General features: G+C 38.2%; 2 protein-coding genes and 1 long non-coding RNA gene across 4 annotated transcripts in view; 1 reads left to right on the forward strand and 2 right to left on the reverse strand.

The window, feature by feature from the left end:
* Nucleotides 1-3,325, forward strand: part of LOC107656089 (uncharacterized) — a 5,157-nt gene extending 1,832 nt beyond the window's left edge. Inside the window, exon 2 of the long non-coding RNA XR_001630524.1 lies at nucleotides 3,086-3,325. This is a non-coding gene — a long non-coding RNA (uncharacterized LOC107656089). The remainder of the gene's footprint in view (nucleotides 1-3,085) is intronic.
* Nucleotides 3,326-3,415: 90 nt separating this feature from the next.
* Nucleotides 3,416-13,860, reverse strand: LOC107656087 (phospholipid phosphatase-related protein type 3-like). The gene is made up of 8 exons (XM_016443780.1): nucleotides 13,446-13,860; nucleotides 10,309-10,416; nucleotides 9,732-9,917; nucleotides 8,542-8,671; nucleotides 8,109-8,304; nucleotides 7,859-7,916; nucleotides 7,215-7,388; nucleotides 3,416-5,475 (listed from the first exon to the last, which is right to left on the reverse strand). The coding sequence occupies exons 2-8, from the start codon at nucleotides 10,387-10,389 to the stop codon at nucleotides 4,204-4,206; spliced, it is 2,097 nt and encodes a 698-aa protein (XP_016299266.1). The 5' UTR covers nucleotides 10,390-10,416; nucleotides 13,446-13,860; the 3' UTR covers nucleotides 3,416-4,203.
* Nucleotides 13,861-14,914: 1,054 nt separating this feature from the next.
* On the reverse strand, nucleotides 14,915-26,759 carry med16 (mediator complex subunit 16). Of its 2 annotated transcripts, none has more exons than XM_016443784.1 (14): nucleotides 26,297-26,759; nucleotides 26,006-26,113; nucleotides 23,843-24,012; nucleotides 23,330-23,761; nucleotides 22,481-22,586; nucleotides 20,670-20,825; nucleotides 20,366-20,583; nucleotides 20,088-20,294; nucleotides 19,783-19,993; nucleotides 17,366-17,499; nucleotides 17,084-17,276; nucleotides 16,769-16,982; nucleotides 16,177-16,260; nucleotides 14,915-15,504 (listed from the first exon to the last, which is right to left on the reverse strand). In XM_016443784.1, the coding sequence occupies exons 1-14, from the start codon at nucleotides 26,436-26,438 to the stop codon at nucleotides 15,378-15,380; spliced, it is 2,502 nt and encodes an 833-aa protein (XP_016299270.1). In that variant the 5' UTR covers nucleotides 26,439-26,759; the 3' UTR covers nucleotides 14,915-15,377. The 2 variants fall into 2 exon arrangements, with proteins under 2 accessions (XP_016299270.1, XP_016299269.1); XM_016443783.1 differs by having other exon boundaries at nucleotides 26,255-26,759.
* Nucleotides 26,760-26,810: the final 51 nt, after the last annotated feature.

A 26,810-nucleotide genomic window follows, 5' to 3' on the forward strand; every position in this document is an offset into this window, starting at 1 on the left:
TATATATATATGCTGTAGTTTTTGCCAATTTTAACAATCCTTTTGCCATTGAGATTAATAATCCCGTGAGATTTTTGATTGTTGTTTGCACAAGGAGTTTGACAACAGGTTTCTTGTTGCCACAGTTTTTTCTGGATTTAATCTGTCTCAGTTTTTTTCTGCTTCTTCGTGTCATTCCAGACAGACTGGAGGATGATGAGATCACATCTCTGTGTGGAGCACTGGTTGTGAAACAGACTCCTTGTGAAAAATCTCACTGGATTATTGTAATTAATGGCAAAAGGAATGTTTGGAAATGTAAACTTGATATGTCCTACTATAGAAATAAAACTGCTGCGGTGCTGTTATTAAACAACACAGTTGTTCTGCTTAATATTTTTGTGGAATTTTTGTCAGGATTCTTTGATGATTAGAAAGTTCATTTATTTGAAATAGAATTACATTATTTTGTAAAGTTTTTTTTTAATGTTACTTCTGATCAATTTAATTCAACTTTGCAGAATAAAAGTATTAATTCTGTTCAAAAAACAATCTTACAAAAAACACCCCAAACTAGTTTAATGGGCCTGTGACCCCTTTTGAACACTTATCAGTTGAGAACCACTACAGTTCATCATGACCAGTTTGCCAGTTAAAGTCCACCACCTATTTGTCACTTTAGCAGCATTGCAGAAATGGTCCACTCCTTAGCACTGCTAAAAGTGGGACATTTGGCCACCTGAGTTGGTGCTAGAGCCCAGGTAAAATAAAAGCTTTAATACCATGAGCAGTTGAAGCACCTGGAGATCAAAGGGCTGCTGTCTTCATTAACGCTCTTGAAAATTTAATCAACTTGAATTTAATCAGGATGAATAAACTGAATACCAGCAGGGGATGAGCGAACGTCATCACCCACTATCTCCAGACGACTCGTTGCATTCTTTCGTATTAATTTTGATCGAATATACGAAATATGAGGAAAGTGTATTTTGGTGTGTATTTGGATGATTAAATTCTGTGGGTACTATTTTGTCTTTCTTTTTGTGAATATCTGGAGGACATGGCTCTTGCCAATAGATGGAGAACAGAATAACATAAGACTCATAAATGAGAAATATTTTTGGACTAAAAATCCCAAACTCATTTAATAAGAATTTAGTAGCAAGAAGGAATATTTCCAACCCACCTCTCATCTTTCAAATTAAGAATATTAAATGAATAAAGCAAAGTGACAGCTTTCAGTTTAATAATATTTCTAAGTGACATTATTCCAGAGAGACTTTTCTCATCTGTTGTAAAAAGATTACATCAGATATCATATAATAAACCCAGCCTACACCACTCACAGCTCAGCTGATAATAAAGGAAACTTTGTCAGGGCTCAAAAATCCATTTCAACCTCTCATCTTTCAAAAGCATTCTGTGTAATCAAATGAATTGTATGTCTATGACTGTGAGTCCAGACCCACCCCTTGAAACACACACATATAGTTCTTATTAAAATGATAAATTGCTCTGCACTGCTCAACCCATGCAGTCACCATAGCAACAGCCAGAGCTCTGTTTGAGCTTTTGCAGACTTCATGATAGTTGCAGCGTATGGCGTGGGCACTGCTCATGTTTGGAGAGCGTATGTAGGCGTCAGAGCTGACTAGGTGGAAGAAGCTTATACTGGTGCCAGGTAGATTTCATGATACCAAGATGGGCCCAAATGCACCGCTGGCTTTTTGAGAGGTCACAGCATGATTCATAAGGGCTTGAAACATTACTACATATAGCTAGCTGTAAGCCAGCATAGCGTGCCTAATGATCTGAACATTTATTCATTTAGCGGACTACATCTGCAGTCTCTTTGAGATGTTGCAGTGCAATACTGAGAGATCTTTAAAATTTAGTATCTTAAATTGTCTGACATTCATTTGGATTGACAGCAAGCTAATTGTTGATGCCTCTAGAGGAGACAGAACATCCTTTGTGCATCTCTGCAGTACTCACTCAGAGCACTGCATGGCAACAGTATAGTTAAACCCCAGGTGTGGGATGCTGTCGAGGCATCATAGATGCCTTGTATGTTTCACCATTTTTATTTCTTGGTAAAATCACTGCAATCATTATACTCAGAAATCGCTGTTTTCTGTTAATCTACTGTAAGTAACAACACTTTGTCACAGATGGTGTGCTTTGCAGTAGTAAACATTTTTTTTTAAGTTTTTCTTTCTCTTCCTGCCACTCTATTATTGGTGACTTGCCACATCCTGCATCTGAAAGTTTCATATTCAAACTCCATATGTAGGAATGCTTGCACTGCCAGTTTAATCTGCATTTAATAAGAATTTAAAGTATGACCTCAGCAAGACTGTGAAATGCTCTGGGCTAAAATTTATCTTTGGTGGAGAGATTTAAAATAAATCCTGTTTTAATGAGAAATCAAGCTGTTTAAAAATCAGGTCCCAAAGGCAAGCATGTCATATTTGAATCAAACTTAAAAGCAGTTTGCAGATCTACAGTATTTTATTGGTTTATATTTTTGGTTAATTACTCTGGAGTAATCACTGGCTGCAGAGTCATTGTCCTTCTGTGAGTTTGCTTAGTGTAACAATCAAATGCCAAATAATGAAAAACACAAACAACGCATGCACCTCTAAACAATCTTAAAAAAAAAAAAAACCCAGATATGATTATCTTGTTAAATGCAGGTTTGGTATATTGCGCTTGAGTATGGGACACCTTGGGGACTATGGGTGCCTTGACCTTTAAGTCCACTGAAGTTAATCTACTCTACTGTGCGATTTGTTTGTCGGACAAAATGGCAGATTCAGCGTTATGATTGGTCAGATCGCCTGTCAATCAAGCTCTTTGCAAAGGGTTATTTGCTTAGCTTTCATGTACTGTACATCGCTCTCAAATGTCTACTGATTGGTTCTACACCTCCGCCACTAACCTGCTGTAAGCCACCAGATTTACACTTTCTAAATGTTTCAGTACAAAATGGGAGGGGTAATGTTTGCAGTGTGTTACAAATGACAATTTAGGGTCATTGTAATTTACAGCAGCTTGTTTATTGTTGTCATTTATGTTGTCTTTTTTTCGGAAACTGCATCAACAGCACGAAGCATCCATTACGGACAACCATCTACAGAGATCCAGGAGCAGCTCAGAGCACCGTGAAGAGAGAGCTGACGCACACAGACTTCAACCTGCACATGTACATTATAACAGATTGGAATTCTTCACTGACCAGGCTCTCCACCTTGACGACACTCACATAACATGCATCAAGTTCATTTAGAGGAGAACCTCTGGGAAACGGCATGACAAGGAGACCTCTAACTATTACAGATAAATCCCAGAGTGTTTTGTAGAAATTCTTTTTGTGATTTACACCAAAAAAAGTTGTTTCTTTTGGGAAACTCTTTCTCATTATTATGATACATAAAATGTTGGACCTGCAGTAAATTCTTCACATGGACCTGTTGTCCAGTTGCTGTTCCACTATAAGGTATGTGATGGATTATGAGAAAATACTTTCCTTAAAGAGTCCAGAGCAGTCTAATATTCCTTTGGAATACCTCACGGACGATCCAGTTCACCTCACTTGTTAACACACAAAGAGATGAAGTGATTTATAAGTGCTTCTTCAAAGTGCTTCCACCATTTTTCACAGGGTGTCTTCAGTAGAGTTGCAGAATGTCCAACACAGTTTATCAGCAATTATAGTCGGATGTACGATGAACGGATGCTACCCTTTTGCAAAGCAATATCATTCATAAAGAGCCAACAAAACACTTTAAATTGGTTTTCACTATGAGCGTTACAAGGCCGTCAAATATTTTCTATTACTGTATCACTACAACATACACTAAACAATCGTGCGTAAACACACACATAAATTCAACTTGACATCTCAGTCACACATTTAAATATGTCAAGTATGAACAAATAGAGCAGCAATAAAAATAATCCCAAACCTTATTTTACACTGATAATAAGAAGATTATGTAAATACAATACATCTGATGGGAATTTTGATAATGTAGTTTGGTTTGCCCTCAGAAGGCAAAAACCATTGTGCTCTTAAATCGTCAGAAGCAGCATCTCCCGAAAGCTCTACTGACTCAAAGTGTAGTGGATCCAGTTATTCTGATATTCCTCATGGAATCAAATCAAGTAATTAAAACCAAATGACCAAAAAGTGTAGTTGTGCTCATATATATTAGCACATCGTCACTCTTTGAAATGCCTGCCACTTTGTAACTTTTTGTAGTAGTTGTCCTGTTCCGTGTGGTTCAGATTGCCCTCCCTATCCAGTAGAACTAGAGGGGTCTTGCGGCGCAGACTGCGACCTTCTGAGGTGTGACCCATGGGTGGAAGTTGAGGGGGAAGTGGTGGCTGGGGAGGTTGAGGAGGCTGGGGTGGCCCATGGTCAGCCTCACTGGTGGAGGAACAAGGAGAACTGCTCCTCACGTTGCGGTGACTGCGGGAACCGTCACGGTTGAGGTTTTTAAGCTCGTACGACTCGGCCATGTTTCCGTCAGAAGATCCTCTCCACTCCCAAGGGTTATTGGGGTTGGAGGTCATACGGACTACGGGGTGGTGGGGGGCGTGGGCATCAACCGTGATGATGCCTGAACCGTTGTCACGTTCTGAACGATTAGGCGATGATTCTGTGCCCGTGATGGATGAGGTACCAGAAGAGGACGAGGTCTCTGAGGATTTGGCCGATCCAGACAGGAGTCCCTGTTGCTTTGACATGGCAATGACCTGCATGATCCGAGGCTGATTTCCTGCCTTAAGAACTGGAATATTAGCACCACTTTTCTCTGTGATGGACAGCCATTTGGCCCGAGTGCTGGCACTTTTAGGGGACACAGGCGGAGGGACCGAGGGCTGTGCTGGGGGGCGAGGGGGCATCACTACTCTTGCCCCTGCAGGTGGATTAGCCGGTTTGGCTGATGGTTGAACAGACGAATAGACTGAAGAGTGGGTGCTATCCTCCTCTGTGGTCGTGTCATTGCCGCCATCTGAGCCCTGATCGCTGGTGTCCTCGTCAGGCAAGCTGCCACCTCGCATCACCATTGACTTTTGCTTCCATTCAGACACTAATTGATGTGACCGCATGTGGTCCAGTGGTACTGGAACAGGTACTGTCACCAGACGCCTCGTTGGCTCCTCTGGAGCTGTAGCACGGGGTAATGTGTTGCTGAAGGTTACCATGGTCTCCTTACCCATTGGGCTGCGAGGCGCCAGTAGCTCCACGTCCACGCTGGCTCTCTTTAAGCTTCCCAAAGAGGTTTTCTCCCGCTGTACAGGCCGGTTTAGCCCATCTAGACATGTTGGTGATGTTATTTCCTCATTGCTCTCAGAGACGTGGCCTTTATTATAGACAGAATCGTGGCCTCTCTGGGCCAGAGCCCTCAAAGCATCCTTCTGCAGAGGAGGAGGTTGCGGGATGACAGTGTCCTCTGGAGATTTGAAGTTGGCAACAGCATGGAAAGCCTGGAATGATTTAGAGTTTTAAGATACAGTGGCTTCATTACATTGTTTATTTCCCAACAATACAGAATATTCCTTTAACCCAGTGCAGGGTTAGGCTTAAGCCTGGGGTGGGAGCTTGAACAACACTCATATCAACCAACCTTTGATTTTAGGGGTAGTTAATGGGTAAGGTTAGGGTCGGCATTAAGGATGGGATTAGTATGTTTGTTAAACCTGGAATGTTGTTCTAGGACCAACAAAAGGTGGTGATTCATAATTCCAATTAGCCAAATCATAATCACTTTGTGTGGTGGAAGTATTGATCTGAAGACACTTATATTGCTTTCAGGGGCATTTGTATTTTTTATCCCTCTTCTGTGTTCCCTGGGAATCAAAATGTGGCTTTGTAGTGGATATGATCTTGCAGAAGGTTCCAACCCTGCTTTAACACACCTGGCTTTAATTTTTAGTAATCCTGAACACCTTGATTAGTGTCTAGTTTAGAAAGCTGCACCCTCCGGCCCTATTGAAAAAACCAGCATATGCTGTTTTTTTCAACAGGGGGAAGTTGCATTTGTTGCCCATGTGCTGGTCCTAAGCAACAAGCTCCTGCTCAGGACCAGCTCATAACCAACTTATAACCAGCTCAGGAACAGCTTAAACCAGCTCATGACTGACTAAGGACCTGCTTAAACCAGCTCAATGATTCAATCAGCTGCCATGATTCAAAACATACCTAACCAGCATATGCTGTTTTTTTCAACAGGGGGAAGTTGCATTTGTTGCCTGCATACATCAAGTATGCTCGTTTCAACAAACCATTATAAAACTGACTTTAATTCTTTGTGAGGTGTGAATTGCTGTAATTTCTTTCTTACTCTGGAATGGTAATGATTACTTTTCTGAAATGAGACATATTTGGCCAACAAATGCAACCTCTGGAGAACGCTAACTTTGAAATGAGGCACAGCAAAAGGTAACATCCAAAATGCGTAGTGCTGAGGAAGCTCCAGGAACGATGAGAAAACCCTGAGCTACATGAAAATGTGATTTTGCCATGTGGAATGTGTTCCTGCATCAGTGTTGTTGGTTGTAAAACAAAATTACAATCAAACAGTGTTCATGTAGCTTAAACAGTAAAACATTGCACTAGCAGTCATGGAACCAGTTTCCAAGCAATGCATGACATGGTAAAATGTATATCTTGAATGTATGTTTCTTCAATTTTATTTAGGATTGACGTTTTTGCCAAATGTATAAATGTAAACTGCCTTAGCCCTAATCCTGACAGAAGAGTTTGCTGGATGTTGTTTAAGCCCCTATTCCCAGACAGGCTTTGCCCAACCCCAAACCCTAAAATATTCTTGTTGTTTATATTGTTGCTTCAGAACCAACATGGACTTGGGTAAAACAAATTAAGCTCAATAGCAAGATGAGGATGGAGGATGGTTTACCAAATACCCCTGTTGAAAAAAAAAACAGCATATGATGGTTAGGTATGTTTTGAAGCATTGTAGCTGTTTTGAGCTGGTCCTTAGTTGGTCACGAGCTGGTTTAAGCTGGTCCTGAGCAACTAGCTTCTGGTCTTGAGCTGGTCCTTAGCAGGAGCTAGTTGCTTAGGACCACTTTAGGACCAGGACATGACCAGCTTAAACCAGCTCAGGACCAGTTTAAAACATGCTTCAAAACATAACCAGCATATGTCGTTTTTTTTTTTCCAACAGGGATGCTACACCACATATGCAAAAATATATACTCACCAAGTACGCTGCAATACCAGCGCCAATACAGAACCCAACGTAAACATCGATTGGGTGACTGCGGTACTGGGTGATCTGAGTGAGTCCCGTCAACGCAGCCACAATGGCAAAGGCAAACACCAGAACGGGTTTGAGCAGCTTGGTGCTATCAGAGATTGTTGAGTTGAAGTACATCTAGAAGGGCAGAGAGCAGCAGAAGTCTCCAGCTGTCATGTGCAAATTAATAACATATTGCCTTGCAGCTTCAGACAGTCTGACAAGCGCAAGGTGGGAAGCCGCAACAACTTATCTCCACGTCTGTCGCTTGAAGTGGATCCTGCCAAATAGCTAGACATGTGAAGCACTTACCTATAATTAGACTTTCTCTAATCTAGCGAACAGAACGCATATGAGCATATTAAATCACACCTTTCTTTATAATATGATCCGTGTTGAAATCTATTACTTGTGTCAATGCATATGACATGCACATCTATTATGTTGGTTGTTCATTATTTCTATCTACAGTACAATCAGTTTAAACTGTACTAAACACTATTGATTTCTCTCATAGAGGAGTTTAGCCTATTAGGTTTATATGTATACACAGTATATGCTGTAAACATTTAGTGAACACGCATTGAGACGGTGTCGAAGAGACTTACTGAAATATAAACAGCAGCAAAGGAAGAGAGGGTTGCATGCTGGGAAGGGAAGGTTTTCCTGTCACAAAGGAAAGCAAACATCTAGAGTAAGTCTAGACCAGATATACAGCAGAAGTCAATGTCACACGTTTATAGGTTTAAAAGAAGGAGTGAGTAGGAAGTGCTCTACAGGAAGAAAACCACAAGAGGGAGGAAGAAAACGGTTGAAGTTGATCACAGTTAATCACAAAATCAGATGTTTTTTGGTTACCTGGCAGACAGAATAGCATGCTGATCCTGGCCAGAGCAAATGTCTTTGGTGATGTAAGGGTTCTTGTCACAGGACACACCTGGGACAGTATAATTGGGTTTGCACACTGTGAGAAAGAATGGTGTGTGGTAGCCTGTGGCCAGCTGGATGACATCCGTAACCAGTGCTGTTGCACAAAGACCGAACACATGAACCCCTAGAAGGAGAGACAGATCATGAGGAATGAAACATCGATGACTCATTTCATCAGTTTCATGCAACACTCTGTGCCTGACTCATGTTACATAATGTTCATCTGCATCACTCCTGCTCAGTAAAAAATACAGTGTAAAGCAACTAGAATTTATTATTATAAATACATTCAGCACTTTCATACTTTAGCATCAAACATTCTGATATAAAATTGCCTTACAATGAAAAGAGTGTTACATACCAACAAAACGAACGGTTCTCCGCAGGAAAGAGTTAAAATTACATCCACCAGCATTTATGCTTCCTTCAATCCCTGGACGGACCTTCAGTTTGGACTGCATACAATACAGCAGACCTTCACCAATCATGATCTGAACACAATAAGAGAAAATCAAAGAATTATACAATTGTTAATTAAAAAAAAAAACTTTGGCATGTGTAAATGTAATTAGAGGATGATTCAATATGAATATTATTATATACGTTTTATGTGTTTTTGTGGAGAAGCAAGGTATTACATTTTGATAGAAGCTAAAAAAAAATTATTTACCATAACTGACTTTAAAGGGTTAGTTCACCCAAAAATGAAAATTCTGTCATTAATTACTCACCCTCATGTCGTTCTAAACTCGAAAGACCTCCGTTCATCTTCGGAACACAAATTAAGATATTTTTGATGAATTCTGAGAGCTCTCTGACCCTCCCATAGACAGCAATGTAATTACCACGATCAAGGTCCAGAAACGTAGCAAGGAGATCGGCAAAATAATCCACGTGACATCAGGGGTTCAACCGTAATTTTACAAGCTACGAGAATACTTTTTGTACGCAAAGAAAACAAAAATAATGACTTTATTCAACAATTCGTCTCCTCCGCGTCACCCTGGTGCCATTTTGGAGAGTATCCACTGAACGTAAACTATTCTGTGTCAGCTGCGTCACGCGGATACGTTGTTTTCGTTTAAATCAAAGTGTAAACAACGTAGAAAATGAATAGCATATGCTGTTTACGTTCAGTGGATATTCTCCAAAATGGCACCCGGGTGACGCGGAGGAGACGAATTGTTGAATAAAGTCGTTATTTCATTTTTGGGTGAACTATCCCTTTAAAGAAATGGCATCATTTACTCACCCTCAAGTTGTTCCAAACCTGTATGAACTATTGTTGAGCACAAAAGAAGATATTTTGAAGAATGTTGGTAGCCAAACATTTGACGGTAGCCATAGACTTTTACAGTATGGGGAAAAAAAACTATGAAAGTCAATAGGGACCATCAACTCTTTGGTTACCAACATTCTTCGAAATATATTCTATTGAGTTCAACAGAACAAAGAAACTCATACAGGTTTGAAATGACATGAGGGTGAGTAAATGACTATATAGGTTACAAAGATGTAAATGCAATGATATCACGATTGCTTTCATCTCACAGAGGCAGCAGGGCCGGCGAACGCCAGACTCAGGAGCATGAGCAGAGGGATGAGCTCATCGCCGCTGTCCACGTACGGCATGCTGAGTGACCGGTCATGGCAGCGGAATCCCACCTGCGCCGGCTGGAGCACATCCGTCAGTTCCAGGAAGTACAGTGAAACCATGGAGGACGCCACAATGGGTAGCTATTTTCTCAGAGGTAGGAGAGTGTGTGCATAATGCGAAAGTCTTTATCAATTTTAAAAGTACTAAATTACATGTCTTTCTCAAGTGCAAACAGATATTAAATATTGATAATACTCAAACATATCAACACCAGAGTACAGTTTAATTACTGTAGAGCAACTGTGGCAGATGGCTGTTGTTAAATGTCAACACAGCGTTCTGTACTCCAGGGCTGACAATGTGGTGGAAGGTAAACACAGTAGCACACTCAAACTGACTGCTATTATGCATTTTCAATTATGTCTTCAAAGAAATTGAGGAAGCCCAGTTGTTTAGAGTGTGTAATGTAATTACCTGAGACATTAATTGCTCTACTGAAGTATTAAACTGGTAATAAATGATGGCACGTACCTCTACGAAATAGAAGCATGGTAACAGCGTCAGACTGTCTTTGGGCGGTTTCTTCTTGATTTTTTCACGTGCTGTCATCATGGTGCTGGTCTTCTGAAGTTATTCTGTCTACACATAAGATCATTTTAAGAACCCCATGAAAAGACTTGACGAGTGCAGTTTTTTTGTAACTAAAAATACCCTGCAGTTGTACTTGTAGTATACTAAACTGGTATACTTAATGCTAAATTGGAACAACTAATTTTGTACTTAATGCACTTTAATTGTGTGGAAGTAGTGCTGAAGTCCAAATAAAGATATACTGTTCTAAAGTGAAACTATTGCAAGGATACTTTAGATGCACTTTAAATATCTTGCATTTAAAGACTGATATCATTGAAAGATCATACAATCCTCATCAATAGTGACATTAAAACATATGTTAGGCTTAATATTAAGAAATGTTTATTGTGCACAAGTAGTACTCCAAATTAAAGTTTAATAATAATTTTTATACCAATAAGTCTCCAGCGATATGTCAGTAAATACATTAATAGATTTGAACTATAGGCTACTTAGTATGAAATTAATGTATTTTAAATACATTAATTTTTTACTAGGGAACAAGATGATGTCATCAATATTTTTGGTCTGTTTTCTGAGAAATACTTAGTCGACTGTAGCTTCTTAAATGTGTATATCTACTCAAATTTTAATTTTATGTTAACATACAAATGAAAGATATGGACTAACATGGCTAAATATATGTATAAACAACAGATTATTATAAAATATTAGTAAATTATTATAAAATATAAAAAAAAAAAAAGCCAATAGCACATTGAATTAAATGTGAAACTTTGAAGTAGAAAAGCTGAAATAGTATTTTTTGTTTAAAACATGCGGAGAACTTCACAAAACCAACATTAATGAAAGAGCTGAAATTGCTCCAACTTTAATCAAAGGAGTCATGATCATAAATCCTGGACAGTTGGAGCACCAAGATAACCTTCAACATCTATCCTGGCCAGACAAATTACCTGACTTGAATATTATCAAACCATTGTAAACAGATTTGGAGAGAAGAGTGAGAAGCCAATTCCTTCCTTCAACATCTCTGAAGCAACTGGAAGATATTTTTATTGATGACACTCAACTGAAGACTATTCGTAAGTTGCATCTTTTCAAAGAAGGTCAGAAGATCCTTAATAAAGAAATATTGCCTATTTCCCAGGTGTTCACATTATTTTATCCAACCCCTGTATGTTTGCAAAAAAAGTGGGCTTTGGTTAAATACTATCCACAGGAAAAGGCCTGCACAAAAATGTTCAAATTATGATTTTCTCATCGGAAACAGAATGAGGCCCTCCTGAATAAATGAATAACAGACTGTGTGCCTGAGGAAAAATATGAAATAAACAGCTCCTTTCAGAATATTCTCAAAAGAGCATAATGAACAAATGTTAATGTGGGCTATTGTTTGAGCAGGCATTGAGAGAATAGTGTTTCTTGCTCTCTGCCAATTCAGCAGTGACTAAACAAGGCACTTGTCCTGAAGACACTCTCCCAACTCTCGAGTGGGAGCGAGCGAGGCTCTGCTGAAATTAGCAGGGAGCCTGTTTTCAAGAGTGGGAGCTCTGTTTATCTCAAAGAGCCGCATATGCCTCACAGGCAAAAGATTTCCGAGTGTGTGTGTGTGTGTGTGTGTGTGTGTGTGTGTGACTTTTAGGGAGGAATCCATAGGCGCTGAGTTCTCTCCAAAAAAGACAGTGTTTGTGCTCACACATACTCACAGCATGAGGCTTTGACTGCGGACAAAGTTAATTAAACTTGACTGGGTTTCTCACACGAATCTGTTTTCTGTGAAAGTGGGGTTAAACAGTGAGTTGTGCAACACAGCTCCTTTCTGACCCTTGTTTGTGCCAAGAATCCAAGCAAACTGATCCACGACACAGCGGAACAATGCATGGGTCGATAAAAATGTCAAGCCATGATAACCAGTCAAGGCGAAATCATTATACACTTGAAGTGAAGAGACTCCGGAAAAATCAATAATGTAATCAGATAAGAATGAGATAGATCAGTCTCACTAATGTTCACAAATCATGAGCAATGTCACTGAAGATGGCAATTATTTCAATTACACTGGCAATTCTGATTACATTGACACTCACACTGCAACACCTTGATTGTTAGAAACTGAAAATATTATTATTATTATTATTATTATATGTGTGTATGAGATGTGTATTTTATATATCCATGATTTTACATATATGTATTATTACATTTATCAAATAGTAAATATGGTAATATTACAATTTATATTCATTAATATAAAATAAATAGGAATGATTAATAATGTATTATTTCTTAATTCATATAGTATTATGATAGATAGATAGATAGATAGATAGATAGATATTATTAAACACATTAATATATGCTAATATTATTACATTTATTCAACATAAAACGTAAACATGGTCATATAAAATTTTATATATTAATATTAAAATAAATAAAATAAGAGTAATATATTTCACCATTGCAGTGGTGAACATAATAGCAAGAGTTTTTATTCACTATTTTATTTTAAAATAAATAAAATAAAATTGATAGATAGATAGATAGATAGATATTGAAATATGTATTTATATATATAATGTTTTTATATAGTTTTATGACCAAATAAATAAATATGCAAAAATGACAGGAGTAATAGCATACTAAGTGATTGTCACGATCGCAGTGGTGAATAGAATAGCAAGAGTTTTTTTAATCACTCAGGAATTGATCAGGTGTCAGATGAGCTGAGAGCTTGAGAGAATCACTGCCCATCAGTGCGCGGAATGACCTGCAGTCGATAACAATATCCATAGACATGTTTACATAGATTTTCCTGCCCAAAATCATCTTGACTCTCCTGACTGAGATGTTATGTAAAACTAGAATCGTTGCCGTACAACAGAGTCACTGCGACAATCTCAGTGATTATTTATTTTAATAATACCGCATCTCCACTAGACGCGACGCGACCGAACCCGCGCGCGCTTTAATTCCCACACATAACAATGGCAGCGTTCTGGTCGCGTCGCGAGTGCGTTGTTTATTCTGCTGCTGTTCATCACGCAGGTAGAAAACCGGGAAAATCTCACCTTGACTGCGAAAACAGGCGATTCCCTGACGGAACGGGGATGTCCTGAGTGAAAATTCCCAACGTATTCCTTCTTCGCGAGGTTAGACTGCGGCTCTTTCAGTTCATATTCCTCTTTCTGCTCACGTTTTCCACGGAGCAATCACGCAGCCGTGGACTCCTGTTATATGCTTGACTGCTGGAGCCAACCACAATATCCCTCAACTCAGTGAGCTCCTGTTCCAGCTGCTCTTCTGCAGTCAGACATGCAGTATCTGAGGAGCTTCAGTAGGAGAAGACCGCACTATCAGAGATAAAAATGGTTTGTCAATGCTGTATGAAGCTGCGTCCATTGATCTTAGTGTAAAATCGTTCCATCCTCAGCATTCCTGAGCATCTTCTGAGTGCGATCTGCACTGATCTCCTCCAGCAGTGGTAACATGGAACTGCACAGGTAACAGTTCAGATAGCAGGGTGGGGGAGAGGCTGTGAACTGGTTTAACTTATGTCCAGTGGCAGGATGAATATAATGTCCTGTTTCCTGTAGCCTTACAAATGTCCTTCCAGCCTTGTTAGGGACCACCGAATAACCAGATTATTTCGATTGCATGTGTTTTCTTCCTTTTTATTGTGAAGATGGAATAAATGATACAAATCTGTTCTAAAATGTGTCATCCAATGTAAATCGATAAAAAAAAAAACACTTAATATGCATCAGTTCATCAGGTGACAGAATAAAACCAATAGCCAATATTTAGGCTATTATGCTAATATAATAAAGTCATTATATTAAAACCGACCAACCCTCAATATTAAAAGCCAAATTGTTTTGTTGCTTAATCTTTCATGAATAACATTTACAATTTTGTCTCAGTAGCACCCATCAATAATGTACCATTTATAAAGTATATAGAAGATACATTCAAAAGTGTGGGTCGGCAAGACCCAAAAATATTTTTTAGATATTTTTGAACTAATTCTCTTGACTCTTGCTCACCAAGGCTGCATTTATTTGACAGTAAATACAGTAAAAACAGTAATATTGTGAAGTATCATTGCAATTTTAAATCACTGCTTTCTATTGTATTACATTTTAAAATATAATGTATTCCTGTGTTGCAAAGCTGAATTTTCAGCATCATTACTCCATTCTTCAGTGTCACATGATCCTTCAGAAATCATTCTAATATGCTGATTTGCTGCTGAAGAAACATTCTTATTATTATCATTGTTAAAAACAGTTGTGCTGCTTATGAGTGACTTTTTTTTCGGGGAGTGTTAGATGAATTGAAAGCTCAAACAGCATTTATTTGAAATAAAATATTTTGCAACATTATTAATGTTCTTATTGCTGAATAAAATTCATTTCAATAAATAAATAATTACTGACTCCAAACCTAATATGATTAATGAAAAATCCATTAAAAAAATCATTATCATATTAAAAAATAGCTAAAAAAAAGCTCATACTGTCCCTGCAGTTAAGTAGTGCTGTTAGTGAAGTGGCTATCAACAGGTAGGTGATCACTCTAATGGTCTGTTGCGGACAGAATCAGTAGGGCATCTTTTATATCTACTGATGTAACACAATATGCTGATCTGTCAGAGAATAAGAATGATGGATATATAACAAGGCTGTGTTTGTCAGGTTTTGCACCTCCCTATGGTTCTTAGACAATTTTATGCTGATACGTTTAGGATGAAGATGATCTATTTTATTACAAAAATGTTTATTATGTACTACAACATTACAAAACAAAATGCATGGTTCATATTTACAACAGCAAAGAAAATAAGACATTATTCCCTCTCTCGCAAGACGCTGTGGCTGGGAGAAAACCAGGACATGTTTCTGAGAAAATAAAGGTTGCTTTGTTGTATAGATCTATGTGATGTTCAGAATGAGAGATCCGTGCAGCTTGAACATTTCCCCAGTATTCAGGCGGTTTGGTCCTTATGTTAGTGTGGAGGGGATTCTTCTCCAGAGACCTCCACACAGACAGTTCTTGATCCAGCGCTGCTCCCACTGTCTCATGGCGTTGGTTTTATTTGGGGATCCTAGCATGGTGACACAGCCACACCTAAACAGACCACAGAGACAGGAGCTCATTGAGGAATGCTGCTAAATATAGAGTCTCGGGACAGCCGGCAGCATCATATGTGAAGATGAAAGATTTGCAGGCTCAACCGACCCACAAAAGAACATAACACAATGGAGTCTGTTTAAAAGTCTTATTTTTGTATGAAAAGTAATTTCATGTATTGCTCTTATTGCTGACAAACCGTTTTTAAACATATCAGTCATCAGAACTTTTTCTATCTATCTGATCAGTGACATTTTTTGCAAGAAATTAATGCTTTTATTCAGCAGTGATGCAATAAATGGATCAAAAATGACAGTAAAGTCATTTATAAGTCAAAAAGTCCATTTCAAATAAACGCCGTTCTTTTGAACTTTATATTCTTCAAAGAATCCTGAAAAACATATCACAGTTTCCACAAAACTAATAAGCAACACAACTGTTTTCAACATTGATAATAAAAAAAAAAAATGTTTCTTGAGCAGCAAATCAGCATATTAGAATGATTTCTATGCATATGATATACATTAATCACATAACATATTAAAGTGTAAAAATTTCAATATAATTGTAATCATTAAAATACAAATTTAAAACACACACATTTGAAAGGCATTATAAACTAATTTGTTGTCAAAATTTAATTGAAGGAAATTTCATTCCAAGCAATACCTGGTGCAGGCTTTGCTGTCCTCTGTTGGAGAGATGCCCAAATGTAAACATCGCAGGTGGTCCATCCTCTGAGATGCTGGACTTCTGAAACAACACCATCAAAGAGGAAATGCATTAACCACCGGCAACAATTACACCTATCATCAGACAATTTTGTGTCAAATTAGATCATGTCACAAATACTATGTATTCACCAATCACAAAGTCTGAAAAGCGCGTGAAACAAATGACAGGGCCCTATGATGCGGAAAACGTGGACGGAATCACAGAACCTATTAAAATGGAATTCGCTGTATAATGCAGAATGTCATGGAATTTGACAATTTAATTTGATCTTTTTAATACCACATTTACTTACTTAAGCACTATTTGAAAGCTATTATTTACTAACAATTATTAATAGCATTAACAATTAACTTATTCCATTTATTTAATATTTTTATTTTCAAAAAGTTAAATAAAAATTATACTAAAACTGGTACAGAGAACTGTAAAATTGTACTGGTATTGGTACTGACTACTGAAATTTTGATACTGTGACAACACCAATTAAAAGATGTATTTTTGGGTGAACTAAGCCATAATGGCACACCTGAACACCTCCACCTGTGCGTTAGGGTTGACTCCGGGCAGGGTGTACGGTTTGCCGAACTGCAGTCTGAGCGGGTGTTTGCTCTGGATCTTAGTGATAACACCGTCGTTGATGGGCAGCCAGTCCATGCTGGGTACCAGGAGCTGACTGGGCAGCAGACAGCACTCATCAATCAACGTCTCATCAGGGTCCTGCGGGTGACTCTCATCTCGAGCTGCCAGTCAAAAGAAAACAGCAAAACAGAGTTAATTTTTTAACCGATTTAACAGCTCAACTGACATGTCGGCTCAAAGCCCGACACAGGGTCTAACTCACAGCAGAGCCAGAGTTTGGTGAGCAGGCGGAAGAGCAGAAACATGCTGTCTTGGTTGTCAGATGTGGCCGTGTAGATGGGCAAGCAGCCTGGTTTTAACAGGCCCCAAATACGGATCATCACCAGCATCTCTCTGAGCATGCCCAGAGACGCACCGTCCCGCAGGAACCCAAACCCTGGACGCACGATGGAGCCCTGCAAAGATATTCAGTCATAAAGCAGCATGTTAAACTCAAAATTGGCAGCCCCATGACTGCTGGTAAAGGTTGTCCAGTTGAGCTCACCTGGTTGGGCAGGTTGGCCAGCAGATAAAGAACAAAGTCTCCCACCCACTGAATGAGCTGCTGGAGGGATTGCAGGGGTGGTCCATCCAGAACAAACTCCTCCGTCTTCAGGTTGATCATCACCTTATCAATATCTGAACACATTAAATGATCAGAAATCGCCATTGAGGTGCATTCACATTCACAAATTTTTGCAGGCAAAAATCAGTCTATTGTCAATAGCAGTGTTGGGGTAACACATTACAATTACGTGAGCTAAGTAATCAGATTACTTTTTTCAAGTAACTATTAAAGTAACACATTACTTTTAAATTTACAATTAAATATCCGAGTTACTTTTTCAAACAAGTTACTCTGTTTTCCCATTTATTCCCTGACACCTTTCCTGTTGCTGGGTTGAGCGAAATTGCGTGTCAGATCACTTCCTTCAGACTAAAGCTTATTAATTTCACATTTGGGGCAGTTTGACTAAACAGGGCAAATTAGCGCGAGAGCACAATTCCAAAACAGTGCCGATGGGAGGGGAAATTTCTGTGGGTGATTTACTAACAATGCAAAGAACACAGACGCAACATCTCATTTACATATCGACCAACGCAATATACCATGCGCAGCGCAAATTAGCGTAGTCGCAAATAAAGAATAAAGAAATAAAGAAGCCACAGTACGTTGAAAAGAACCGGAGGCCAAAAAATGAAGGTTTGCTAGAAGTTTTGACAGACCTGGTATTCCAAATCGTCGTTTATTTCCTGAAGCAAATTAAAAATAACATGACTTGGCAAACGATATGTTTGGATAATGTGTTCTTCTAGCATTCAAAATAAATTAATACGCGTGGAAAAAATCCTCTCCCTTCTACCACACACTCTCGGTTCTCTGTGGTGCCTCCTCCTAGCAACAATAATTGCAGCCATTTCAAGCGCAAAATAGTTTAAGACATGCTTTTTTTGGACGTTAAATAATGGCGCAAATGCCAGTAATGACGAGCGCAAACGTTAGTAAAACGCGTTGCGTGATTCATTTGAATACTCTCCTCCCATAACTTTTGCGTCTGAAAGGGAAACTCCTAAAAATGCATATTCAATAAGGTCAGGCGCACAAATAATTGTCCATGCCTTTTCAATGCTAATTCGTCACTGCGCGTCTTAGTAAAACCTGACAGTACTATTTTAACGCCAAAAGACGGTTTGCACTGGAATAAGCGTTTAGCAAAACTGGCCCCTGGTGTGAAAGGGCCCTTACAGTTGCCAAAAATATAAATTTGGGGGGTTTTGTTATTAAAGGATTAGTTCATTTTCAAAATAAAAGTTTGCTTTGTAAACACTGGGTCGGTACTTTCGCCTACGTCACACGTGACCTTTCAAACGTGATTACGTAACACGTGAAGTTGTGGACGCGCATCGCAGAGCTAGTGCAAGACGAGCATTTGTGGTTAAAAAGTATATACTTTTTTTTTTTTTAGAAAATGACCGATCATTTCGCTAGATAAGACCCTTATTCTTTGGCTGGGATCATGTAGAGCCCTTTGAAGCTGCATTGAAACTGCAATTTGGACCTTCAACCCGTTGGCTCCCATTGAAGTCCACCATATGGAGAAAAATCCTGGAATGTTTTCCTCAAAAATCTTAATTTTCTTTTCGACTGAAGAAAGAAAGACAAGATCATCTTGGATGACATGGGGGTGAGTAAATTATCATGACATTTTTATTCTGGAAGTGAACTAATCATTTTAAAAACAAACAAGAAGCCCAGCCCAGGTGACAAAAAGTAACACAATGTAACGTAATGCATTACTTTCCATAACAAATTAACTAAGTAAGGGAATTAGTTACTTTTTATTATTAGTTACCACAGAAGTCACTCAAGTCAGTTTTCTGTTGGTCAGTGCGGCAAATCCAGGAGACCAACTTGAACAATGGCAAAATCTGCATGGGGAACTTTTTTGCCATTGCAAGAAACTCCCATTGAAATGAATGAATTTGCCTATAAAATTTCACAGAGCAGTTGTGAAAGTGACCTCACCTTTATAGTATCAAAACAACAACAACAACAAAAGGAATCGGATGGGCAAAACTGAAGTACGGATGCTCTGAAGTAGGCCTGTCACGATTATGAATTTTGTGTTGATGATTAATTGTCATACAATTACAATGCAAGTCTAATACATTACTTTTTATTTACTTCTTATGATTACGTTCATGCTCTGAAAACGAAGAATAATATAAGAATTTTCTTTTGTGTCTTCACCAATTTAAATTTCTCTTATTTGGATGCCAAAATATAACTAAAATATAAACTACACAATTACTGTGATTATCTTAAATAATTGCGATTAGATTAAATAACTTCAATCTGACAATTAATTAATAATCGCAAAAGGTCTTCTCTGAAACATTTTTTGGGTGGCGGGTTGTTACCGGTGTCAGTGTTTTTGGCACAGATCTCAGAGAGACGGTCTCCAGGACTCTTGTCGGGGGTGTTGAGCACATGAGGTCTCAGTAAAGACTTCAGCGTGGAGCTGATGGCGATGAGGAGCAGTTTAGCGTGGAAGTCACAGGCTCTTGCTGCAGTGGCAGATGACAGTTTACACAGAGACGCCTTTACTGCCACTATACGGGTGGACAAAACCTTCATCGCAAGCCATGAAAGAGAGAAAAACCACAACAAAGTCAAAAAGAAACCGATCTGAAGTCAAAGTCTCTGTAATAGTATACTGATCTACCTGCTGGAGTGCTTGGTTTTGTCTCATGTACTCTTCGTGAAGCTTCTCCAGAAGGTTATGCACCATGCTTGGCTGCGCTTGCAGCAGCACGTCCCACCAGTCGTATCCCGTCACCATGCAGTACTCCAGGAGGAACAGCAGGTGCCGCAGGAGTGTGTTCATGTCCAACATTTGGCCCATGGATGGAGACACTCGGATCATGTGCAACTGAAATCAGAAGAGGTGAACTTTAAGATCTGAGGGTGCTCCTGTCACCACTAGGTGTCAAGCCATCATACCTTGCCATGATTGTCCACTCCCACCAGAGACAGAGATGTCCAGGAGAACTGAAGGGCTTTGAAGTGTAGCGTCGGGCCGCCGGCTCTCTGACGTTTAATGGTGGGTTCTTCTCCGACACGCTGGGAGGAACCAGAGGAACCGTAGAACACTCCCATGGTGTGCAGAGAAAGGCGATGGAGAATCTGGATGCTGCCATCATGGAAGGCCAGGGCAAGACCTGAGAATCAAATCAAAATGATTATCAACCAAAGCAGTCTTAAAGCTATGTTCGTTGAAATAGGAGAAGAGATATCAAGGCTGTACCGAGGCCTGGGAAGAACTTGGTATCTGAGGCAACTTTGAGATCAGTGTTCGAAATGGAGATGGGAAGTTTAGGCAGAGCGACAGCAGACACACGGTCCAGATCATTGGTCGCTGAGAGGATACGCCACTTCAGAATCATTGGCTGCTTTTCACCCACTGTGGATGGCGAGAAAACAAACGACAAACGTTTGACTTCTGATGACATCAGCAACTTAAGTTGCAATCCAGGGAAATAATACAGCATAACGAAGCATAGTATGTACATGTATGTAATATATTGCTTAAAATAATTATTTTAAAAAACAGCATTAACAACATTAACTGCAGTAATATTTAAAGCTGCAGTCCGTAAGTTTTGCCTCTTTGTCGCCATCTCTGTTTGAAAACCTGGAATTGCAGCTGTGTGCGTTGAATTTCTGCACAGTCTAATCTAATTGTCATACTCTTCGAATTTTATATTAAGAAATTCTTTTAACCCAAAAAGCAAATTATGTTCCCTTTCGAACTGGTTTTCTTTAAAATACAAATCTTAGTAATCCCAGGCTATCTGTAATCAGAAGCACATTTATAACTGGAATATAGGCCTGTCGCAATAATCAATATATCAACTTAACGCGCAATATATGTACATGACCTCAATCATTTTTGGTGACGAAATATATCGCCCATTATATTTACTTAAAAATTTATGTCACCATGTTTTGTATATTCCACCTGTGTCTTTTGCAGCTTCTCGAACATAACGTGGTGTAGTCATGAGGTGCTAGTTCAAATTTAAAATATGCTTGTACAAAAAAAGTTGAATCTGCAGATATGGCCTTGTTTAGAGATCTGTGCATTTGTGCATACGGACATCTGACTGCTAAGTAGTGATTGTGTTTTTCAGCAATACAGTGCACCCTTAAATTACAGAGAAAAGAAGGTCCGGGAAAAATCTGTAGATGTAAAAATCTCCATACAAGTTATTTGTTTTTTCTACTTGTTGCTTTGCACGTTTTGTTAGAAAATGTTTATTTACAATTTATTCAAGTTTTTTAAGGTATCTAATATTTTGATACTTAATTTCCATGATCTAAATATTCTTAAAAATTAAAAGTTTGTTGTCATTTGGAAGTGTGTAGGCCTTCTTGCATTATTATGCTTTTATATTATGATTATATATTCAGTGGCATAAAATGGTCTTTAAAATGACAATAATATCGCTTATTGCAATTATTTCTGGGGCAATATATCACACAACAAAAAGTTGTTATCGTGACAGGCCTACTGGAATATAATTTAATTTCATTCACATGTGTTTCATAAACACATAATCCTTTATGGATTACAATCCGCCATCAAAATGATACATTTAATTATTCCGGCTGCTGTGAGAAAAGGCTATAAACGATCCGCCACCTGCAGGATCCTCACATGCGACAGCCTAGTAGCCGGGACAACTTCTTTATGTTTACAGACGTGACGTAATGATGCGGCAGCATGCTCGAATTTCCCGTGAAAACCTCCCGTACCACTCAAATTAGAAAACATTATTATAAGCTGACCGTTGTGAATCGGGCTAAAGTAAGGCGATAGTTTTGAACACTGGCTGGTTATGTACTTGCTCAAATATTGATTTCGGATCATTTTAAACCAAAAAGAAGTTATGGACTGCAGCTTTAAGTAGTGTAAAAAAGAAAGTAAATGTTTATATAGCATTTGTTGTATTGCCTTTACAAACACTGCATTATAGTAATTTTTACATTTTAAAATGAAAAAGTGTGTAATACTGTAACGTAACACTTTTCCACATCTGGTTTAATGTAACTTACCCACAGGTGATCGATGTTGAAAGATATTATTAACTGGGAGACCCTCCTTCCGCAAGGACCAGCACTCTACAATGCTGCCCATCTGACTGGACGCACAGAGCAGCACCTTCAGAAACACAGTAATCCCAAAAAAATCATGCTCAGATAAAAGAACTGGAAAACTTGTAAAAAGCTTGTAGCATGGAAATTGTGGAGTTAACATCCAATTTCTGACCGACACTGATAGCCAAAAATTATTCTAAATCCATACTAGATTATGACATAACATTATATAAACTACTGTTCAAACGTTTGGGGTCAGTAAGACTTTTCTTTTAAAGAAATGAATACTTTTATTCAGCAAGGATGCATTCAATTGAATGAATTATTTTTAATTATATTTCAAATAAATGCTGTTTTGAACTTTCTGTTCATCAAATAATCCTGAATAAAAAATCTCGGTTTCCACAAAAACTGTTTTCTGCTGTGATAACAAAAATGTTTCTTGAGCAGCAAATCAGCATATCAGAATGATTTCTGAAGGATCATGTGACACTGAAGACTGGAGTAATGATGCTGAAAATTCAGCTTTTTGCATCACAGGAATAAATTACATTTTAAAATATATTAAAATATAAATGGGCTATTTGTATCAAATAAATGCAGCTTTTTCTTAATGACCCCAAACTTATGAACAATAATACAGTATATATAATATTTTACACAAATCTATACTATTTTGTCTAAAAATGACAATTTAAACTAAGTAAAACAATGTAAAACATTAAAAAAATTAAAAACTAAGAAATACTAAAGTGGTTTTATGCATCACAATATTATAATGTCTTTTTTGAATGTTCATCATCTCACCTGTTCGGAGTTTTCGCGTGTGAGGAATTTAAGGTGAGTGACAGCGGGGTATTTGTCTCTCCGGACGGGGTCGGTGGTGCAGCGCATGAATAGCGAGGGCAAGAGCTCGGTGTCTATGCGGCACTTCTCATTCACCACGCTCACGCACACTTTATAGAACTGCACCGGAGAAGAGCTGCTGCCATCGGTGGCCGCCACCACTATATTCCCGCCACCCGTGAAGGCGATGTCAGCCACCGCCACGCGGCCCCTCAGCCTGCACAGGCTCTTGCTGGCCGTCAGCAGAGTCCCGTTCGGCTTTAACAGTGACACGGTCACAAGACCACTCACCGTCACTGCTAACCAGCCCTCCATGGGCTTCCCGCCAAACAACGTGAGAGAGGGAGAGAACTTCACTCGGGAAAACTTCTCTCCAAAGTTCGTAGAGCCAGACTGAGAAGAAACAAAGACATCAGGGTGTTAGTTAATTATGTTTGCATGTTTAATTAGTAGGTGCTAAGGAGATGTCCTTGCCTTTTCAACATGCAGGGCGAGTTTAACTCCATTGTGTAACCATGAGAGGGCTACGATCGGGTCTCCGTCCACTGAGCTGCTCTGTGTGCACTCCCAGCTGTTCACCAGGTGCTCTGACATTCCCCAACACTTGATCTGACCATCTCCATCAGCAGACAACAGCCTCGAACCTGGCGTAGCGCAACACACACAACCACACGATGATAATAACACTGAGATCACTTCAGATCTGTTTGAGTCAATCTCAAGAAAGCATTCAAGAACATGTCTGGGCCACATTTAACACCAAATCTAAAAGTACAAAAATATTTTGCATAAAGAAAATCAAGTTTTTAGGATGATAACAAATTTATGTATTTAATTATTTCTAAATAAAATGGTACATTTAATTATTAATTAATTGTTTTCAGTATTATTCATACACTATTACCATTCGTTATTAATATCTTGTATTAGCTTTTATTTTTATATTTTCATTTTGATTTTATTTATTTTTTTGTAATTTTGTTAGGTGTGTTGTTATTTTTAGATTTTTTTTAGGTTTTTAATTCTCATTTCAGATTTTGTTATTATATTATATTATTTTAGTTCAGATTTCAGTTAATTGCCAAGGCAATATTTCTCATTTTTATTTAGTTTGAGTTTTTCATCTAATATTTATATATGTCATTTTAGCCAAATTTCAGTAGTTTGCATTTTAGATAACAATAATAACCCAGATTTGCAGTATTTTGGTTCCACATTGTACATTTCCTCTTACATTTCTCTCATCCCTCTAATGAAAACTAAGGAAATATTTCTATTAAAATACATTCAAAATAAAAAATCTCCAAAAGAACTTTACTTAAATTGTATATTATTTATACAATACAGTAGCATCTATTGTTCTGTCTCTAATTTATGCAATCTAAATAAAATCATTACATTGCAGTTGCAATTTAATGATTTTATTTAGAGTGCATAAAATATGGAACCAAAATACTGCAAATCAGGGTTATTATTGTTATCAAAAATTAAAGCTACTGAAATATGGCTAAAATAAAATAAATTGCAATCTAAATCAAATAATTTATGCAATCTAAATCAAATCATTACATTGCAGTAATACACTAAAATTACTGTATTACAATAATGACCATATCCATTTAGAATACCAAGAATTGAAGCAGGAGAAAAATGTACAGATATATGACGGTAACAGGAATTTGTGATTTAAATGTGCTTATTTTGGAAACGATGTCGCAGGCATAATGTTTCTTTATGCAAAATACAATTCTCTATTTTCATTTTTGGAGTGAAATAGGACCTTGACATGTTCCAGAAGTTTCAATCATTTCATGGTTCATATATTAATCATGATGACCAGTGTTGGGGAAAGTTACTTTTAAAAGTAATGCATTACAATATTGCGTTACTCCATTAAAAAAGTAACTAATTACGTTACTTAGTTACTTTTTATGGAAAGTAATGTGTTATGTTACTTTTGCGTTACTTTTTAAATCTGGGCAGGGCTTGCTTGTTTGTTTTTAAAATAAAAAAGTGATATTTTTGGCAAATATAAAAGCCTTTTCACACCAAAAGTGAAATGAATAAGCCTCAGGCTGAAGGGAAAGTAAATTTACGTCCGTACAGTAGAATGCAGAAGAAGAAATTTCAACACACTTCAGCAATAAACAAAGACACACAAATGTTTGTCTAGAGTAATTTGTGCTTATTAGTACGGTTGAACTGGATCAGCGAAGGTCAGAAGCAAAGACATTGGTTAATAGAATTAGATTAAATACATAAAGGATATTTGTGTTGTTTAAGTTTACATTTAATTATTGCAGGTTTGCGTCATATTCTGAGTTGCATTATATTTATTCATTTTGAGGAATACTGAATCTGTGTTTTTTTTGTGAGTGTGATGAATTAATGCATATTCATATTTATTTTAGAACTACAGTAACATCTGATTTCTCTCAACATGGGGACAGGAGAGCTGTCAATCAATAAATTGGAAAAACAAGTAACTTGCGTTACTAATTTGAAAAAGTAGCTCAGATATTCTCTTGTAAATTAAAAAAGTAATGCATTAATTTACTAGGTACTTGAAAAAAGTAATCTGATTACGTAACTCGCGTTACTTGTAATGTGTTACCCCCAACACTGATGATGACTGACCTGACTGGTCCCATTCCAGGCAGGAAATGACCTCAGTGTGACCAGAGTTGATGGAGTTCACATCCCAGGGGTGATCAGTGTCAATGATGTGTATCATATGACTGAGATCTGCAGCAGAAAAGCCATCACTTCATAAATGAATTATCCCGTTATTACTGTTGTTGATAAAGTGATGATCTACGTAGCCAATCTCTAATTCAGAACCAATTAAAAGTGTATGCTTTTCCTCGTCATTCATTTAGAACTCACCAACAGGTCTGGTAATATTGGTAATAAAGGCATTGTCCAGACCTTTGTCATCCTCCTCATTCTTCAGGTCAGTGGTGAAGGCGATGAGGTTTCTACAGGACCAGGCGCACACCAGAGGGATTGACGGGCAGTGGTTGCTCTTGGGTCTCTTCTCCCACTCGCAAACATACGCGATCTCCATCATACAGTCAATTAAACTGAAGGTTATGAGCACTGGTACCTTTACTCGAGACCTTAAGTGTGAAGACGATCACTGTGCAAGTTAGTCAACGCAAACGCTTAGCATGCCTGATACTGGACAAGAACAGAGTAAACTGGTGGGAATAACAGTTATAAAAATACACGCGCCTGCTTTTAAGGTAGAAAAGAAAGAAATGTGTTAAGGTAAAATTGCCCTGGCATTTCGACATTTATTTTATTTTCAATAATATTAGCTGCACTTTGAAGAGGCACATCACTCAGCGTCTATGTTCGTCGCTTCTTTCCGCATTTAGAGACTCGACTACGACTTGCCGCCCCCTATTGGACTGGAGGACGAATATATATATATATATAT

The sequence above is a fragment of the Sinocyclocheilus anshuiensis genome, unplaced genomic scaffold (assembly GCF_001515605.1).
Source record: "Sinocyclocheilus anshuiensis isolate Anshui unplaced genomic scaffold, SAMN03320099.WGS_v1.1 scaffold51, whole genome shotgun sequence".
Taxonomy (NCBI): Eukaryota; Metazoa; Chordata; class Actinopteri; order Cypriniformes; family Cyprinidae; genus Sinocyclocheilus; species Sinocyclocheilus anshuiensis.

Coding starts and splice junctions, on each gene's coding strand:
- med16 (XM_016443783.1), bottom strand. CDS start 26,438: ATGATGGAGATCGCGTATGTTTGCGAGTGGGAGAAGAGACCCAAGAGC. Junction 22,587..23,329: donor CACGCGAAAACTCCGAACAG/GTGAGATGATGA, acceptor GTGTTTCTGAAG/GTGCTGCTCTGTGCGTCCAG. Junction 19,994..20,087: donor AAAACCAAGCACTCCAGCAG/GTAGATCAGTAT, acceptor CTTGCGATGAAG/GTTTTGTCCACCCGTATAGT.
- LOC107656087 (XM_016443780.1), bottom strand. CDS start 10,389: ATGATGACAGCACGTGAAAAAATCAAGAAGAAACCGCCCAAAGACAGT. Junction 7,917..8,108: donor CATGCTATTCTGTCTGCCAG/GTAACCAAAAAA, acceptor CCTTTGTGACAG/GAAAACCTTCCCTTCCCAGC. Junction 7,389..7,858: donor TTGCTGCTGTTTATATTTCA/GTAAGTCTCTTC, acceptor CTGCCCTTCTAG/ATGTACTTCAACTCAACAAT.